Here is an 18,102-nt window from a genome sequence, read left to right on the forward strand (position 1 = left end):
TTATACTCATAGTTCGGCCTACTTTATTTACCTCAAGATTTCATAAGGCCAAAATGTAAACTACACCGATCTTACCTTTATCAACAATTCACATAATATCTTTATGGAGAAAATCTTGAGAATAACATGTTCACACTCTTCAACTCTAAATCTCTACGTCGAGCACCCAAACTAAACCTTTGGCGACTTTCAACAATTATTCTATGATGTACTAGAATGAATATGACTATAGAGTTCCTACCCAATATGTTCGATTACGGAAGGATGCTTCTTCTTTGACAGGTTTGAATCTACAACTCTCAATAGATTTACCATAAATAGGAACAACGAGGTTCGAGATTGGGCTGGAATTGTTCAAGAATCTATCATTGCACTGAGAAGGGAATTTTTAAGAGGTTATATTATAAGATACATGAGGGTTACTACCAATAGTACTGGCATAGTTAATCGTTGTGATGACATCATCGATTCGACAAATGAGGCATAGGGTTTCCTAGTAGGCATTGATAATGTAGGGACCATGTACATGATCCTAAGGTGTATAACAAGTGAGTCATTTTAGACATGTGATATATGGGAGGCATGATCGGGAGGAAAAAGATATTAGAATCAGCTATTCTTGGAAGACTATGTGTTATGAAAAGGACAACAACAATTGTTTCATTCCATATGTGCCCTGTTCGGCAATAGGAAGCCTCAAGGAGAAATATCCAAGTACGTGACACCAATTGCCTTATTGAGTGTAAGGAAAATTGGTTTAACTCAAATTAGAATATTCTGGTACCCTGAATGTGATATGGGTTTCAAAATACATGAAATTGCGTTACACTCTTAACAGTAACTAACACCGGAAATAGATATGCCACAAGCCCATGAGGTTGAAAAAGAAGTTGAACACTTGTGAGATTATTATCATTCTAACAGCTTAACCCTTCCTGATAGTTGATCCTATATGAGAGGACTAGAGATACGACAAACTTATCTTTCAAATCAATATGCCCATGATTTATGCCGAAATCTGGAAGCATCTAATTTCAACCTTTCACGAGTGAAACCACATAGCTAGGATACCTTAATATTGGGATAAAATCATGTGTTGGTTAGAAAGAATGAACACTTCGCTATTAGCTAGACATGGTTTTGCCATAATAACTATCAAGCTGCAATATCAGGCCACTTAATGGGCAACTACAATACTAGGAACAGCGTGATTTACTCACTGAGGCATGATTTAGGTGGACATGAACGTCATACTAAGATGGGCAAACAAAAAGATCTTCTTGTGATGAATTTGTAAAAATCTCAAATTTCCCAAAAACTTTTATGCGGACAAGTGACCCATATTCATTTGACAGGTACACATATGATAGGTGATGATATATGCTCTTATGTTACTAGACGGTGAAAAGGATTCATGATAATATTCACAAAGGAGTAAAGTGATTGTTCAAACCATAGGAGCCACATACACCGGAGAGAGAAATAGTGGCTCAAGAAGGATATCAACACTAGGTTGCTTTACATTAGATTTGATACTACATAGGTAAATATTATGATTGTGCGTGCATAGGCACAAGTGAGCAGATGTTATCTATTTGAATCAGAAGGTTCTGTAAGAAATTCATCAGATATAGTCCCTTGTTGAGAATATTAGGGAAGCAAGTGGGAAGTATTAACCCTAGAGTTATAACTCAATTCAAGGACATAATTATAGAACTCAATTCCTCAAGAAGTCGTCAATATAAGGAATTGTGATAAAGAGGCTTCACAAATGATAGGTCTTGTACAAAGAGTAGATACAAATAATGGCTCATAAAGTTGTTTCGCTTTTATCCCAAATTCCATAGCAACATTAGGAATGACATATGACAAGATAGAACCGGGATCAATAAGGGCATATACCTCATGAGATTGGACAGTTAATATACCTGTAACTACATTTGGAGAAGCCTCCGACTTTTGACGCCTCCTCATAGCATAAAACCTGATGGGCCCTCCTGAGCTCTGAACACCACCCCTAGCTGCTCCACGCCCTGCGTGTGGTATAGTGCCTCTAGTTGGGGGAGGCGATGTGGATGTAGTAGATACAGAAGTGGGTGGTTGTGTCGCACCCCCGCCCATGCTCTGGAGAGACTAATGATAATCTTTCTGAATGTGACCCCTCATACCACACTTGTATCATACATTGGTACCATAGTTACATACTCCCGAATGACATCTCTCTCAATTCACACAACGGGGATGAGGCCCGCTAAACTGATTCGCCCCACTGACCTAATATTCACCCCTTTTGCATACATCATAAGCATCACCCTTATCCTTGCTCCAGGCCTCCTATGTAGGAGTAATAAACCCCGTACCGGTTTGCTATGTGGGCCTTTGGAATTTCCCAAACCTGCCACCCCTAACATGTTGCTTAGCATACTCACAACACGACGCCAAATGTTCCTTCTCGCACATCGAGACTGGGATAGGTGTACCCAACACAGGGCATTTGTTCTTCTTGTGCCCCCTCTTTCCAAAACCATAACATATTTCAAGAGTCATCCAAAATGTTCGCAAGTGACACTTCTTGCAAATTAAACAATCCGGTTCATTAGCACCAACAACTCTCTTTCGTTTCTTAGATTCTCTCACCACACGATCCGGTGTTGCGGTGACATTGGTAGGAACAAGGACACTTCCCTTAGCAACAAGTTCTTCCAATCCCTCCATGGCTCGGTGCATTCTCCCAACGAACTCTTGTGTAAATCTCCCCCAGATTCAATGGCGGGGTCATTCCCTCATCGCTGCTTCGAACTCGTGGATTACTTATATGGAAAATGAACCATCTGCATCCATTGAAGATGCAACGCTCCCAACAAAAGGGACGTTAGTATATATGGAATAGTACTAGTATGCAAAGCTAACTGTCCTCTTTCAAAATAGAATGCCCATATAAGAAAGGGAAAACCATATAAGCAGCAAGTCACAATCAACAATATCCAAATGCCCAGTTAAAACATAACAATTTTCAAAATACGAAAAATAAAATATATTTTTGGTTGAGAGATCATTAGCACCGATTTACCACCGTGGTTTTAGCATGGAGTCCGATCACGCCCGATCGGTTAGGCCATATCCCCACGAACAATGTAGTTTGACATATGGTGCGAAAGAAAGGTGTTACCTAGAGTAGTACCACCATGTGCGCAACATGGCGTCCTATATCCACCCGATCAGCTAGGCTGCCTTCCCATGTAAGGGGAATAATCTCATCCCAAATAAGGGGAATAATCACAATCCATTCCTACACCGGCACGTGTAGCTTCGGATATATGCCTTATGACCCACTCTTCCTCGGTTTACTAATGATACTCCCAAAAATATTTTTAATTTGCACACAAGGGGAAAAAAGCATAAATATATTTACCTCATCATCTTTCACATTTTATAAATCTTCACTAGTATTTTTAACCAATCACAACAACAATACTTTCTTGGCTCTTTGGCCATTAACAAGATTCTTTATTCAAGGCACGGTAGCTATATTTCAAATTCCATACTTTCATATCTTTCCTTCCATGTATCATCATCACAATTATCAACATATATAATATTTCGGAAACCACAACTTTAAGTTTATTGGAAATGAAGAATTTAAACACAATAAATTTCTTTCCAAGAAATGGAGTAAAATGATTGAAAATCGAAGTGCAAGTTAAAATCATAAACAAGTAGCACACCATTTATTCTTGAACTATTTTTCCCCAAAAAGGGCAATACACAATTTTCACTCACGAATATGTAAGACGCAAAACACATTGAAAATACTTACAAAACATAGCATTAGTTAAAACAGCCACATATTGGCACGACTTGAGTGCATAAGCTTCTAGGCAATTCTATTTTCGAAGTCATTTTAAAACAGTTGAATCAAGGCTTATTTCTTAACCTCTCTCACATCATCTAATTTCAATTGCACCACTAGCCACAAGTATAACTTTCATTCTTGGCACGTTATCCATACTCTATATCCCCAATTCACTTATTTCATTTTCAAGAATCTTTGTAAATTATAAACAATAAGACATTTTCAATCAAGACCTTAGGTACACATATGAGCAATTAAGAGTCTTAAGCATATCGAGTTTTTCTCACACAATTTGGAATACTAGCTTTCATTTGAAACACGGCTCAAAGCCATAACATCTTAATACACAACCCATACTTTGAACATATATCTTTTGACATAATTCTCATTCGGAATAGTCAAGTTTATAAGGTATAACGTGGAACATAGGAATTAGGAACTTGAGACAACCATACTTGAAACTTACGGGAACATTATGGAATTAGATTCTAAGAGAGTAGTTTAGCCAACATACCGCGCTTTGAGCTTTTCTTAAATTACTACACTGTTCCAAAAATCCTAGCAATCCCAATCTATTTTGAGACATAACAAAATTGAACACAAATTAGGAAGATATTCATGGTTTTAGCTCATTTGAGCATTTTATCAAACACTAGGTATGCAAATTTGACTACAAGGTTCTTCTACAAGATTTCCTTCATTCCACAACTCAATCTTTAATTATTTGAGCTCAACAATCTTTCCACAATCCTTATTGGTACATGCATGTGTAAATAATACTCTTACACCCAAGAATCATACTCCCAATCAACCATCTTCCACCCAAATTTGAAATTAAAAACTAGGGTATGGAACCTTACCTCTTAGGTGAAGAACTTATGAGGTTTCTTGTTGAATTTCAAGGCTTGAGCAAGATTGGATGATTAGATTGTTAAGTTTCCTCCTTCTCTCTCTAAAATGCTATTGACTTTCTCTAAAATGCTCAAACAATTGCCCTAAAATAAGCCCCAAAGGCTATTTATCAAAATGGGGCCAAGTTATAAAAATAGGAAAATGGACCCTCCGAACTCAAGTATGCGGTAAAAGAACTGACCGCAGAACATGTATGCGGTCCGCATAATGGACCACAAAAGTGATGCCCAAAAACTGGGATGATCTGGGCAGGTCTGTGACTGGTCTGTGGTCCGCAGTCCACTTATGCGGCCGCAGAATCGCCCAACGAAATTTTCTCGTACAACTCTACGATAGAAGTGCGGACCGCGAAATAGGTTTGCGATCGCACAATAGACCCCGAATCAACCCTCAAAATTCAACAAATTTCTGCTTAACTCTGCGACCATTATGCTGTCCGCAAAACGGTTATGCGGTCGCGAAACAGACCGCTGAATTACCTTCTTCTGCCAAAACATTCCATCAACTCCTCAGTGTATTCTTCGACCCAAAAAGTCTGAACCGCGGCAATTCTCAAACACATAAGTCTACCTCGACACCACAGAACCTCAAATTCTTTAGCAAAATTTTTACGGGGCCTTATAGCTCGAGTGGCCGACCTCTTTTTTATCTTCACCTCGGATCCCTCTAAGCCCAAGGACTTTCTTTTCCTTTTCTTCTTTTCATCGGCAACAGCCCCCGGCTGTCCCGTAACGAAGGTATCAACGGGTAGGGACGCATCCTCGCCCCCTTTCAGCAGCATAAGCTCAGTGGTCTTAGGCAAACCTGCGAAGGAAAGAGAAAGGGTCAGCGTTATATATGTTTTGGGCGTAATATTAACTATTCTAAGAAAAGCTTAACCATGAGAACGGTCCTCCCATCAGCCCTTCGAAAGCTTGCAGCACTAACGCTCAAAATACGACATCTGCTTACAAATGCCTTCGATCCAATCCTTGAGCTGGGGGACCGCAATGGGAACCCAAGCAACAGCGGCACGATCACGAATACTGACAATGAGAAAGGGAAAAAAGAAAAACTCGACACTTAAGGAAATAGTACACTTACGAGATGCATTTCACTTCTCGGTGAATGGAAGAAACTCGGGAGGGATTAAATCTTCGGTCTTCACCCGAACGAAGCGCCCCAGCTAGCCTCGATTTCGATCCTCGTCAATGCTCAAAAAGGGGCCCTTGCTAGACTGGCGAGTGAGCTTCATTAGTCCCCCTCGGGAAATTTAGGGACTATATATATGGAGCAGGTGGTTGAAGGTGAACCGAGGAGACTCGGTGTTATTCGCAAAGTAACGGAGGAGGATCACGATCCTCTTAAGAGACGGGTAGATTTTCCCAAGGCACACCTCGTATCTCTTGCAGAAGTCCAAAATAACTGAGTTTACCGGGCCCACTATGAAGGGATAAGTGTGAACACTTAAATACCCCTCCACATGAGTGGTGATATCGTTCTTAGGCCTGGGTAATACCAAGTCCTTACCTCCCCAGTTACAGTCCTCTCGGACAATGGGAAGGGTATCTTCGGTGACAGAGCATATATATCTCGATGCCCTTTCACCTCGGTCTTGTTTGGATAAGGCCTTCTCAACTTTGAAGTAGTCTAAGATTGAACAACCCCCGTGAATAAAACTTTTCATGGGAGGCTCTAAGGTAGCTTCGGCGAAAGCCACTTCGGGAGCAATCCCCTCGGGAGCAGCCACCTCGAGGACAACCACTTCGAGGATGGTTGCCTCGGCGCCCGTGGCTGGGTGAGAAGATGAAGAGGAAGCCTGCTGAGGAACTGATTTGGAAGTCTTGGCCATCGTAAATCTGGAATATATGTGAAGATTTCGAAAGCGTTTATTAAGATTTGAAGTTTCAGAGTGAAGGTATGAGGTTCTGGGTTGAAAATCCAAGAAAATGTATGAAGGTTTGAAGGTAGGATGAGGATTTGGTAGAATCTTAAGAACAATTATGAAGATTTGAAAGAGTTGGAAGCTGTTAGGGAATTCGAAGAAAAGAGCTAAGATCGGAAAGTGGAAAAGTTACAAAAGGTTGAAGCTTTTATAGGAGAAAACATAATCATCACGTGACGCTTCATATTCGGAGGCGGCCAGCCAATGGTTAACATGTGTCCGAAGTCAGAACAACGTGACTAATGGGTCGTTTTGGCTCCTTCGTCATTTCGGTTATAACGTACGAAGGAAGGAACTGGGGAACATCTATTATTTCCCATCTTTACGGCAAAGCTATTCTCTGGAAAACGAGGGGACTATCTGTATACGAGTAAAACCGAGGGTAACATATACCTCGAATTCCCGGTGGGTGGAACGAAGCAGAGATATGACTGCATGGGATAAGAATCAAAGCTAGGGACTTCTCGTACCAAGGGCCGAATAGAGTATTCTCCACCGAGCTTGGCAAGAAAACGCTTCTCGGACCTAGAGCGAGCTCCTAAACCTCGAGAAGCACAACGGATGGTTGCACACGACTAATGGAAAGCCGTGATATCCGCACCTAACCGGGTATCACAGCGCGAATCTCGCCCGACGTTAGTAACATATCAGTAATTGACGAGAAAGGAGAATTTTTACCTTTTTTAGAACTGTACTAGGTATGAAACTCTCCTATTATATAAAGGGGAAGCTTTTTCATTCAATACACATTGTAACACGCATATCAAAGCAATATAAACCTATTTCAATTCTTTCTAGTTATTGAGATTTTTTTTTTTAATCATAATTCTTCATACACATTTGGCTCCGAATAGATGGCCCCGTTGTGGGCAGAACTATTGTTAAGCTTGAATCTTAGCCCGGACTTAACGTCTCAACTTGTTTGGTTATTTATTTTATCTTTAATTCGTTTATCTAACATTCTTGGTTACTTGTGTTGAATCAATCCACATATCCTTAAAATTGCGTACAAATTTATTTATTATCCATTTTAAGGGTAAACATTATTATTTGCATATTTTGTCTATCACAAATAAGCTTCCGGTAGTGCAAATTTTAATTCAATTTAATGTTGGTTTTGGTTTTTATTGCTGTGAATAATTTCACCAAAATGATTTGAATTTAATCTTATATATATGCTTTGGTTTGTAGATTGGAGTGGCAGTTGATAAGATCAAAGGCGGATCCAGAATTCAAATTCTATGAGTTCAGCCTTTAAGGTTTTTAGCATTGAACCTATCGTACCATTTGTTGTAATCTTAGTGAATTGTTATACATAAATTTATGTTTTACATCGAATGTATTGGATTCAGATGAACCCGGCACCACTACTCTAAATCCGCACCTGGATATGTGTGATGACCCAAAGTAACCCAAAGTGTCATCTTTAAATTTAATAAGTAATTCTTTGTTCGAAGACCTCGAAAAGCACTATTTTATCATTTCTCGACTTGCGTGCACAGTCCGTACAATTCTACGAAAAGTTTATATGTGAAAAATAGATTAAAATATGAAATAGAGCTTTAAAACTCAACTAAGTTGACTTTGGTCAACATTTTGAGTAAACGAACTCGGATCAATATTTTGACAGTTCTGGTAGATCCGTATCATTATTTGGGACTTGGGCGTATGCCCAGAATCGAATTCCGAGGTCCCTAGCCCGAGATATGCAATTTTGATAAAAAATTAAAAGTTTGAAAGCTTAATGATTTTTAAGAATTTACTGATATTAGATTTTTTGACACCGAGTCCGTATTTTGGTTTCGAAGCCCAGTATAGGTCCACTATAATATTTATGACCTGTCTGCCAAATTTGGTGAGAAACGGAGTTGATTTGACGTGATTCCGACGTCCAGTTGTGAAAATATAAGTTTTAAATTTTCTTGAAATTTTTTATTTGATTTGGTATCTGATTCGTCGTTCTAGGTGTTATTTTAGAGATTTGATCGCGCGAACAATTTCGTATGATGTTTTAGGACTTATGTGCATATTTGGTTTGGAGCCTCGAAGGCTCGGGTGAGTTTCGGATAGGCCACGGGATGATTTCGAACTTTGAAAAATCTGGTTTCTGCAAACTTAAGGCTTTTAGTGTGTTCTTCTTCGCGTTCACGAGAGTCTTCGAACGCGAAGAGAAAATTGGACTGGCACATTTTTGTGCTTCGCGATCGCGACAGAGGGAACACGTTCGTGAAGGGTCGAGATTCATAGCTTTGCGTTCGCGATTAAAGCCTCGCGTTAGCGAAGGGGAAATGACTGGAGAGAAATTTGCCTTCGCATTCGCGAAGGGTTGCGAAGGGTAGCTCGTGTTCGCGAAGGCCAAGCCAGGCAAGCTTCGCATTCGCGAGGTAGCCCTCACGTTCGCGAAGAGTAAAATTGGACAGCACAAATTTGTGCTTCGTGAACACGAGGCACTGACCGCGTTCGCGAAGGGTAAAAATCGGAAAAAATGGGATTCGTCCCATTTTCAACCTTTGTCCATTTTTGAGCTCGGGTAAGGCGATTCTTGGGCGATTTTGATGGAAAAATATTGGTTAAGTATTCCTTATCCTATATTGGTTATATTTCATGATTCCATGCTCATTTATATCATGAATCCGTGAAATTTTGGGAGAAAAATCAGATTTTTATAAAATTTTCCAAGAACGAAAATTTAAGATTTGAAAGTCTATTTAACATCGGAATTTGATAATATTTATATGGTTGGACTCGTCTCGGAATGAGTGTTCGGATTTTATAAGTTTTTCCGAGATTCGAGACGTGGGCCCCGCTATCAATTTTTAAAGTGAATTTCGGAATTTATTCGAAAAATTAGTAAATTCATATGGAATTAATTCCTATGATTCGTATTGAGTATATCGAATTTTTTGTGAATAGATTTGAAGATTTTGGAGACAAATTTAAAAGGGAAAGCTATGGTTGAGTAATTGATTGAAATTGAAAAGCGAGGTAAGTGTCGTGGTTAATCTTGACTTGAGGGAATAGAACCCTTAAATTATTTGTTATATGAAATGCATGTGAACGATGTATAGGCGAGGTGACGAGTGTCTATACGTTGTCAAATTAATTATTTGCATAATTATTTTAAAATCCTAAATTTGTTTTAATATACTAATTAATTGTTATGATAATTGTTTCTCTCATATTCTTTGTCAAATATTAATTCTTGAATTCCTGCAATAATTGCTACATGCTTATTTGATTTATGTGCATTAATTGCTACTTGACATTCAGCATATTAATTAGTAAACTGCCTATTTTTCTACTTGATTTTCATAATAAATTATTATTTGTCATTGTTTGTTTCATAATTAAATCATAATTATTGTATGCATGTTGTCTTAAAAATTTTATATTAATTTTTGTATTTATTGGGGCAATTTCTTCTATATGAATTGGTAAATAGATATATTGGAAGATCGGGTAGCACGCCGCAATAGACTTATTAAAAGTCCATATTGGGGGATCGGGTTGCACGCCGCAACAGAGTTAAAAGTCCATATTGGAGGATCGGGTTGCACGCCGCAACAGACTTATTAAAAGTTTATATTGGGGGATTGGGTTGCACGCCGCAACAGACTTATTAAAAGTCCATATTGGGGGATCAGGTTGCACGCCGCAACAGACTTGTTTAAAAGTTCATATTGGGGGATCGGGTTGCTCGCCGCAACAGACTTATTTAAAAGTCTATATATACTTGATTAAAATAAATATATGGGAGGATTGAAAATGGATATATTGGAAGAGCGGGTTGCACGCTGCAACTGAATTGAATATATTGTGGGAGTGGGATGCACGCTGCAACGGAAATTGATAAAAATAATAATTGGTTATGACTGCTGAGTTGGCTTCAACTATTAAAATGAGTTATCTGATTTATTTCTATTATTGTGGTTATTACTATTATTGCGTACAGGTTATTGAAGTGACCTGCCTTAGCTTCGTCACTACTTCATCGAGGTTAGGCTCAGCACTTACCAGTATATGGTGTCGGTTGTACTGATACTACACTCTGCACTTCTTGTGTAGATTTCGGAGTTGGTCCCAGCAGCGTACCATAGATTCGCTCGAATTTCAGCTACTCAGAGGAGACTTGAGGTATAACTGCACAACGTCCGCAGCTCTGAAGTCCCCGTCTACTCTACTTTAGCTGTGCGTTTGTTTTCAGACAGCTTTATTTTATTCAGATCTTTATTTATATTATTCTAGAAACTCGTACACTTATGACACCAATTTTGGGATGGTATTTAGACACCATTATTTTATGGATTATTCACTATATTTTAGATTTTAATTCCGCATTTGTTTCTTTGTTATTAATAAATTTAAAAATTATTTTTAAATGAATAATATTATTCCAACGTTGGCTTGCCTAGCATGTGAAATGTTAGGCGTCATCACGATCCGAAAGTGGAAATTTCGGATCGTGACAATATGATAGAAGAAGCTGCAAGGAATGTCAATGACATGTTGAAGTCAAAATGGTTCGAGGATTCATGCTTATTACTACTTTCTTCGGTTGTTGGCAGTTGCTTGCGATTACAAACTGTTAGTATCACTGTGTTCAAAAACTAGAAATTAGAGAAGAAAAGAAATGTTAGTTCAATAAAAGGGAACATAAATAATTTTTAAGCCCACAAGTTGCTTGTGTGTCTTTAAGGAATTTAATCCCCTCATTGTTGCCCAATGAGTGGGTTGCTCTAGTGGTGAGCACCCTCCACTTTCAACTAAGAGGTTGTGAGTTCGAGTCATTCCAAGAGCAAGGTGCGGAGTTCTTGGAGGGAGGGAGCCGAGGGTCTATCGGAAATAGGCTCTCTACCCCCAGGGTAGGGGTAAGGTCTGCGTACACACTACTCTCCCCAGACCCCACTAATGGGATTATACTGAGTTGTTGTTGTTGTTGTTTGTTGGTGTTGTTGCCCAAGGTTATAGATTACTTCCTCCCATGATAGAACGGAAAAACTATTTTGTAATATGAAAGTGCAGGGGGGGGTGAATTATAATTTTTCTTTTCTTTTTTGCAGTAGTCGACTAATTTAGTTCTAGTCGACTGGGCTTTTCAGGAATCAAGAAAGTAAATGACACAGTATATTTTTATACTGGTTCGGATTCAGAATGAATCTTACGTCCAGTCTCCTTGGGTTGCATGGGTGATCTCTTTCAAGTATGAAGTGTCTTAGTACAAATGAGTTGATGTTGTTATACACCAAAAGCTTTTGTCACTCGTTCTTCTCTCTATAATTGATACAATGCCTCACCAATTTTTTTCTCTCTCTCTTTTCTTCTTAGATGCACAAGAAATCTATAGCAGACTACAATGTTTTGTTTGAAGTAGAACAAAGAGATTGAAGTTGGTTTGATCAAAGTATATTCTCTTCAAGCCTGGATATATACTTCGTGAGGCCTTCTTGACTCTTGAATGACTTGAATCTTGAGAGATTGCAAACCCAAGGGAGTTGATCCTTGAAAGGAATCATAGGAGTTGATCCTTGAAAGGAATCATAGATTGATTCTTTTCAAGAATAAAGTCAAGTTTCTGTTGATCTTCCTTGATTTGTGGTCTTGACAAGCTTTTCATCCGCTTGGCATATCTTTTCGTTACTTAAGTGATTTGCGATAGATCCCTTGATTTCTGGCTCAAACGATCTCCAGTGCAGCCCTTTTGCGATCTCGTTTTCCTTTGATTTGGGACCTTCCTGTAATAGCTTCCGTCAATCATTTATCGAATCATTGATTGATTCTTCTTCTGTATCTCCGCTGCTTCTTCCTTTTTTATCTCTAATCATTGATTCTTTCCCTTGCACTGCTCCCGGTAATAGATTGTTTCCTTAACCTATTCTTGAATGGTATTGCTTCTTGATTCCTTTGTTTTATTCCTTGTGATCCTGCACCACATGTGATGTATTATTATTCATCATTGAAACTCATAATTAACATAATACTGGCAATTGAAATTACAGAATTTCGGTGAACTCAACAAACAGGAAAAAATCACACTTGACACTTTATTTATTTGAAAAACTAATGCAACAATGTAGAGAAGAAAGGAGAAATTTTCAGACTTTTCATGTGTGAAAAATGAGGCTAAGCCTTTAAATTTATAGACAATGAAAAGGTGAGGTGAAGGGGCGCAATTCAAAAGGTGCCTCTTCCATTTCCCATTTACGCCCTTTCACGAAACCTAACACAAACTCATTACATCAAATTTAACCATTTAGCAAGCTATTGGCTACAGTATGTTTTCAGCACTCTTTATTGTGGAAATGATTGCAATTCAAGAAGCAACACACAAGTCAGTGCTGAACTTAGTTATAACAAACTGTACAAAATAGAGTAGCTTCATCCATCTGTGGCAATGCTATTAAGGTGATAACAAAAGCCGGGTCTTACCAGAAAGCCGAAAATGGAACTAGAACATTTTTGCCACCAAAACTGGTAATATAAGACCTCTCTCTACTCATGCTTGTTATCTGCTCATGAATACTGGGCCAGTCAAGTTTTACTCTTTGATCCTTAACTATGTGGGCTAACTAGATTCCCATTTTATATGTGAGGTCAATAAAATTCTACAAAGAGTGTGTTTCTGGTACCAAGTAAAGTTGGATTTTCAGTTGTGCTTGTTAATTTGGGATGCCAATAGTAGCATAGTTGCTTAGTCATTCTTCCTCTTACGTATTACAATATAGGTGCTTCACATGCTGTCTTTAATTAGCAGAAAACTGACTCAACGGTCTCTGTTTGAGCAAGAAAAGGAGGGCATTTTGTCACCCTTCCAATTTGTTGGAAACAATCAATTAAAAAGAAAGTGAAAGCAACTCTTTTCTTTTTTGCTGTGATTACTATTATTCTTTTTCCCAATTTTAATTTCTGCAATTACTTTACTATCTAAAACAATCGGATGCTATCGTTGGTCTTATACTTGCTATCACGAACTTGATGTTAATTTTTATTAGGAATTTGTATCACTGTTTGGCTGCTCCTTTAACTCCTGGCAATAATTTTTATCTTTTTTTTTAAAAAATTGTAATTTTATTATAGTATGATGAGCTTCTAAGCTTCTCTTCGTGCTCTTTAAATTCAAATGATTCACTAGACATGTATTTATCTAAACGAATTCATTGAAATTTCATTTCCTTCTCTTTTTCATTATAGTTACTTCCACATTTCTCTTATTTCATTTATGATTTCCGTCGTCTACTTTAAACCTTCTTATCTTCTGCCTTTTTTCTGCTCAAATTATCACATTCGTTGCATACTTGAAGCCAAGTAGATATAATTTAACAGATAAATGGAGTCGGGCAATATAAACATGCAAAATCTTTGTCTGAAGTGTTATACAGCCAGTAGTGTTCAGCAACATATATTTAACCGCTATATTTACTCGTTCCCCCTAGAGTGAAAGTGGTGATCTCGTAGTTCTGTCTGTGAAGATGCACTGTCTGAAAGCTGTACACTCGCTGATGTTCTCATATATTTTCCGCCTTTTTTTTTTCCCTCTTTAGGCTCGTCCGAAAGCTGTACACTCGCTGATGTACACTAGAATTCGCAGATGCCCACATCTCGTGCTTTTTTTATCGGTATTTCGTGAAAAAGTATTCAGCATTATCGTACTGAGTCGGATTTTTTCTCTTTACAGGAACTAGGCTCTCCTTATAATAATAAGACCAACAGAAGCCAGAGCTTAGAATCTGAAAATGATCAAATCCAAGATTTGTAACTTGTTTAGCTGTATGGTCATAAAAAACCATCCTGTTAGTTTCTGTAAGTTCATAAATAAACTTATCGTACTCCCATACCCCGAGAGGCCAATGCCATGTTATAGGAGGATTCACAGTAAACACTTTGATCCAATGATTCTCTCGTATCCTCGCCCATATATCATAACACGACGTCTGAGGCTGAGCAACATCAGTACAAGATATAGCAGCAAGAGAACCACCGCGTAACATTAAAGTCCCCCAATGATCATTTGGAATTGGTGGTGGTTCTGTCTCCCCAAACAATTCAGTTGCAAAATCAAATGTTCGAATACCATACACGTTCTCCTTGCTAAGGGACATCCAATAATAAAGTCCGTTCAAATAAGTACAATTAAGCGACACACATAAGTGAGTGTCGTGAGGTAAATCAGGCTCTATCAACTTCCACGAGTCGTTGTTCAATGAATAGACAGCAGTAAACACCTTAGGATAAACATCGTTTTTTTCATCATCGTAAAATACTCGCATCCATATAAGTTTATAGTCTTGATTCACTAGGTCTAATCCTAATCCCACTGTACGGCTGTGATCGTCGAAAGAATTTAGAAGCTCAAAATTAAACTTGGGAATAAGCCTGCACTCTTTGGTTGCAGGATTCCACCAAGCAAACCGAACATTTTCTAGATAATGTCCTTTCTCTAATACGAACAACCCATCAACTGGACCAGAAATACTTCTGAAATCAGTTACGCCTTCGCAACGATAAAGCCTCTGATGTATAGGGACACATCCTGCGTACATTTTCTCAGGTAGCACGAAAAAATTAAAAGCCCGTAGAGGTTCGGGATCATGATTGTAGTCAACACCGAACTTGCAAACCACTGGACGGGTATGATTACTTGGGCTATCGCAGTGCTTTCTGATAAAACTTGAGCTTTTGACGAGATCACACCAACTTTTACAAACACATTTGAATCGCAACAGTGATTTCACAGGTAATCTCGATAGAATGTCAGTTACAATTTCTTCTCGTGAATAACTCTCCGTATTACTTGTCATTTTGCTCAAATTATTTCCTGCAATATACGCAAACATCCTGGTTATGTAAATATTCACAATTAGCCCAATGTACTATCAACATTATCATATACTCTCTCCGTTCCGGGGCACGGAGTTTAAGAAAAAATAAAGACTTTTTGAATTTGTGGTCCTAAACAAATCAAAAGGGGTTGAGATTATTTGTGTGGTTATAAAAACTTTGTAAGTTTAAGCTAAATTGTTTCCAAATTTAGAAAATGGTCTTTCTTTTTTGAATGGACCAAAAAGGAAATAGGTTCACATCAACCGAAACGGAAGGAATATGAACTTACTTTTTTGGTGAAGTACTGTATAGTATCTTTTTTGGTGCTATTTCCACATAGATCGTATGAACTTACTTTGTACCACTTGTGTGAAGAAAATTTAAATAGGAGTATATTTTTACGCGAACACAAATTCTTCTTTTATTTTAAACATCCATTAATTTGAACATGTTTCTTCCCATTTTATGCAACTATAAATCTTGAGAGAACCCATAAATAAACGAAAAAACTCCATTAGGAAGATAATATGTCAAAGCTAAACATGCGGATTTCAGCATACTAATAAGTAAATATTCACAGTTATGAGCTAAAAATAGTTGTGGCAGAGCAATAAAAACGGAAACAGAGTTATTTACCCACTCTTGCACACATTGACTAATATAACAAAATTAAAAGGCTTAAAACCAGCAGATGAATTAACAAATTGGTAATCTAACCTTATATGCGGATGAGAAGAGTTGGTGGCTGTTTGTATCAAGAAGTGTTGCACAGAAAAATCAAACAAGAAAACAGAGAGGCCAATTATGATTTGACCAAAAAACGGAGTTAAGAATATGTAGATAAGAAAAGACAAAGAAATGAATGATGTCCGAACATCTCTGATTTATAAAAATTAACCTTTATATAGGGATTGGACATGTAACAGAAAAACAACAAAAAGAACGTAAAATTAGCTAACGACCAGTGACTTCTTCCTGTAGCAATGAAAAAAAACATAATCTCCATTCAATTCCCAAAAGAATGGGGGTAAAAGGACTGATTAACAGAACATCTTTGTCGGCATAAAAAAACCGTTTTTTGCTTGTCATTGGATTGGAGGCCTTCTTGCTTTTGAAGACACAGCTAAAACCTTCTCTATTTATGAAGATGAACAAGAAAGCAAGCTCAAAGAGAACTAAGTCATAGATTTCCTCTTTTAGGAACTTAAACCACCTTATTACCTAAGTGCCGCCGGTAAATTCCAGGACAGTTATCTGATTTAGGGCTTTTTATTCAAACTATGTTTTAAAATTTTAGAATTGGCCCGACCCTCCACCTCCATTTTCATGACTCTTTCCCAGCGCCTTTTCCACTACATGGACGCCAGTACCAAGGAAAAAATGAATGTGACAATCTCTAATAAATGTTAACGTTGGGCGTGCGAACATAGTCAATAAACCTTATGGGTTTGGCACAAATCGAACAATATCACACCATGTTAAGAGGTGGGCCGTTTAGCCTAACAGTTAACAATGCAAATCCATTCCCCAAAGTAAATGTCACAATGCAATAAAACTTATGAACTCAGACATGATCGTGATCGTGAAAGACATCTATCTAGCAGATGTAGAATAGTAGAGAGAAATAAGAGAATAAATGTTAGTACCAAGTATTATTGCAGCAATAAAGGTCATTTTCAAGCACCTCTTGAAGAAAATGAATTTTTTTTTGAAACAAATCTTTTCTGTGATATTTTTTACAGTGACCACATGGAAGTAACAAACCCCTGCTGTAAAATAAATAAAAGAAAGAAGACAAAAGCAGTAGACGGGAGGATCCAGCCCTCTAACACCGGGTTCAATTGAACCCAATACTTTTATTACGGAGTATAAATTTATGTGTAAAAATTTATTAAAATTACAATAAATAGTAAATATGAACTCATAACTTTAAAAATATAATAATGTAATGCTAAAAAGCTTGATGGTTGAACTCATAGAATTTAAATTCTGAATCCGCCTACCGTAGAAGGATGACAAAGAAAAAAAGAGAAGAAAGAAAACCTGGAAAAACAAAAGGTGTAAAAGAAGAGATACAAAAAGGGAAGAAAGAAAACTTGGAAAAGTCAAAGTTGGCAGGTTACAAATGTCAAAAAAGAATTCGACGCGCAATTTGCGGTGCCATCCTCTTCGTATTCACATTGGCTGAAAATTTTATTTCAGCAGACGTTCTGCCTATAAATAGGCATCCCCTCCTTCAGTTGTATATCATTCATCAACTTCTTCTTCCTCTTCAATTGAGTTATTCTTTGTGTGACCGTAGATTAGGTAAAAATTGCCGTAAATTTTGTCTTGTCTTGTGCAATTTATTATTTTTCCCTTTTGAATATTTTTTCCCTTCTATTAGCCTAACACGCTTCCCAACAACTGGTATATAAAGCCCCATAAATTTTTGACGTTTATTTGAGCCAATTATAACTTTAGTGACATGTTTATAGTGACCTTTAAGTGTATCCTAACTCACACGAGAGTGCATGAAAATATGTAAATATATTTATGGTATTGATTAGACGTGATTTGAAATAGTTAAATGGCCAAATGAATCAAAACTTGAGAT

General features: G+C 37.7%; 1 protein-coding gene across 1 annotated transcript; it reads right to left on the reverse strand.

The window, feature by feature from the left end:
- Positions 1-14,029: 14,029 nt before the first annotated feature.
- On the reverse strand, positions 14,030-16,383 carry LOC104115017 (probable F-box protein At1g14315). The gene is made up of 2 exons (XM_009625582.4): positions 16,224-16,383; positions 14,030-15,501 (listed from the first exon to the last, which is right to left on the reverse strand). Exon 2 carries the CDS (start codon positions 15,482-15,484, stop codon positions 14,297-14,299), a length of 1,188 nt encoding a protein of 395 aa, XP_009623877.1. The 5' UTR covers positions 15,485-15,501; positions 16,224-16,383; the 3' UTR covers positions 14,030-14,296.
- Between the last annotated feature and the right edge of the window lie 1,719 nt (positions 16,384-18,102).

The sequence above is a fragment of the Nicotiana tomentosiformis genome, chromosome 6 (genome assembly GCF_000390325.3).
Source record: "Nicotiana tomentosiformis chromosome 6, ASM39032v3, whole genome shotgun sequence".
Lineage (NCBI taxonomy): Eukaryota > Viridiplantae > Streptophyta > Magnoliopsida > Solanales > Solanaceae > Nicotiana > Nicotiana tomentosiformis.

Bases quoted from the DNA above. Each gene is read 5' to 3' on its own strand.
- LOC104115017 (XM_009625582.4), bottom strand. From the start codon at position 15,484: ATGACAAGTAATACGGAGAGTTATTCACGAGAAGAAATTGTAACTGAC.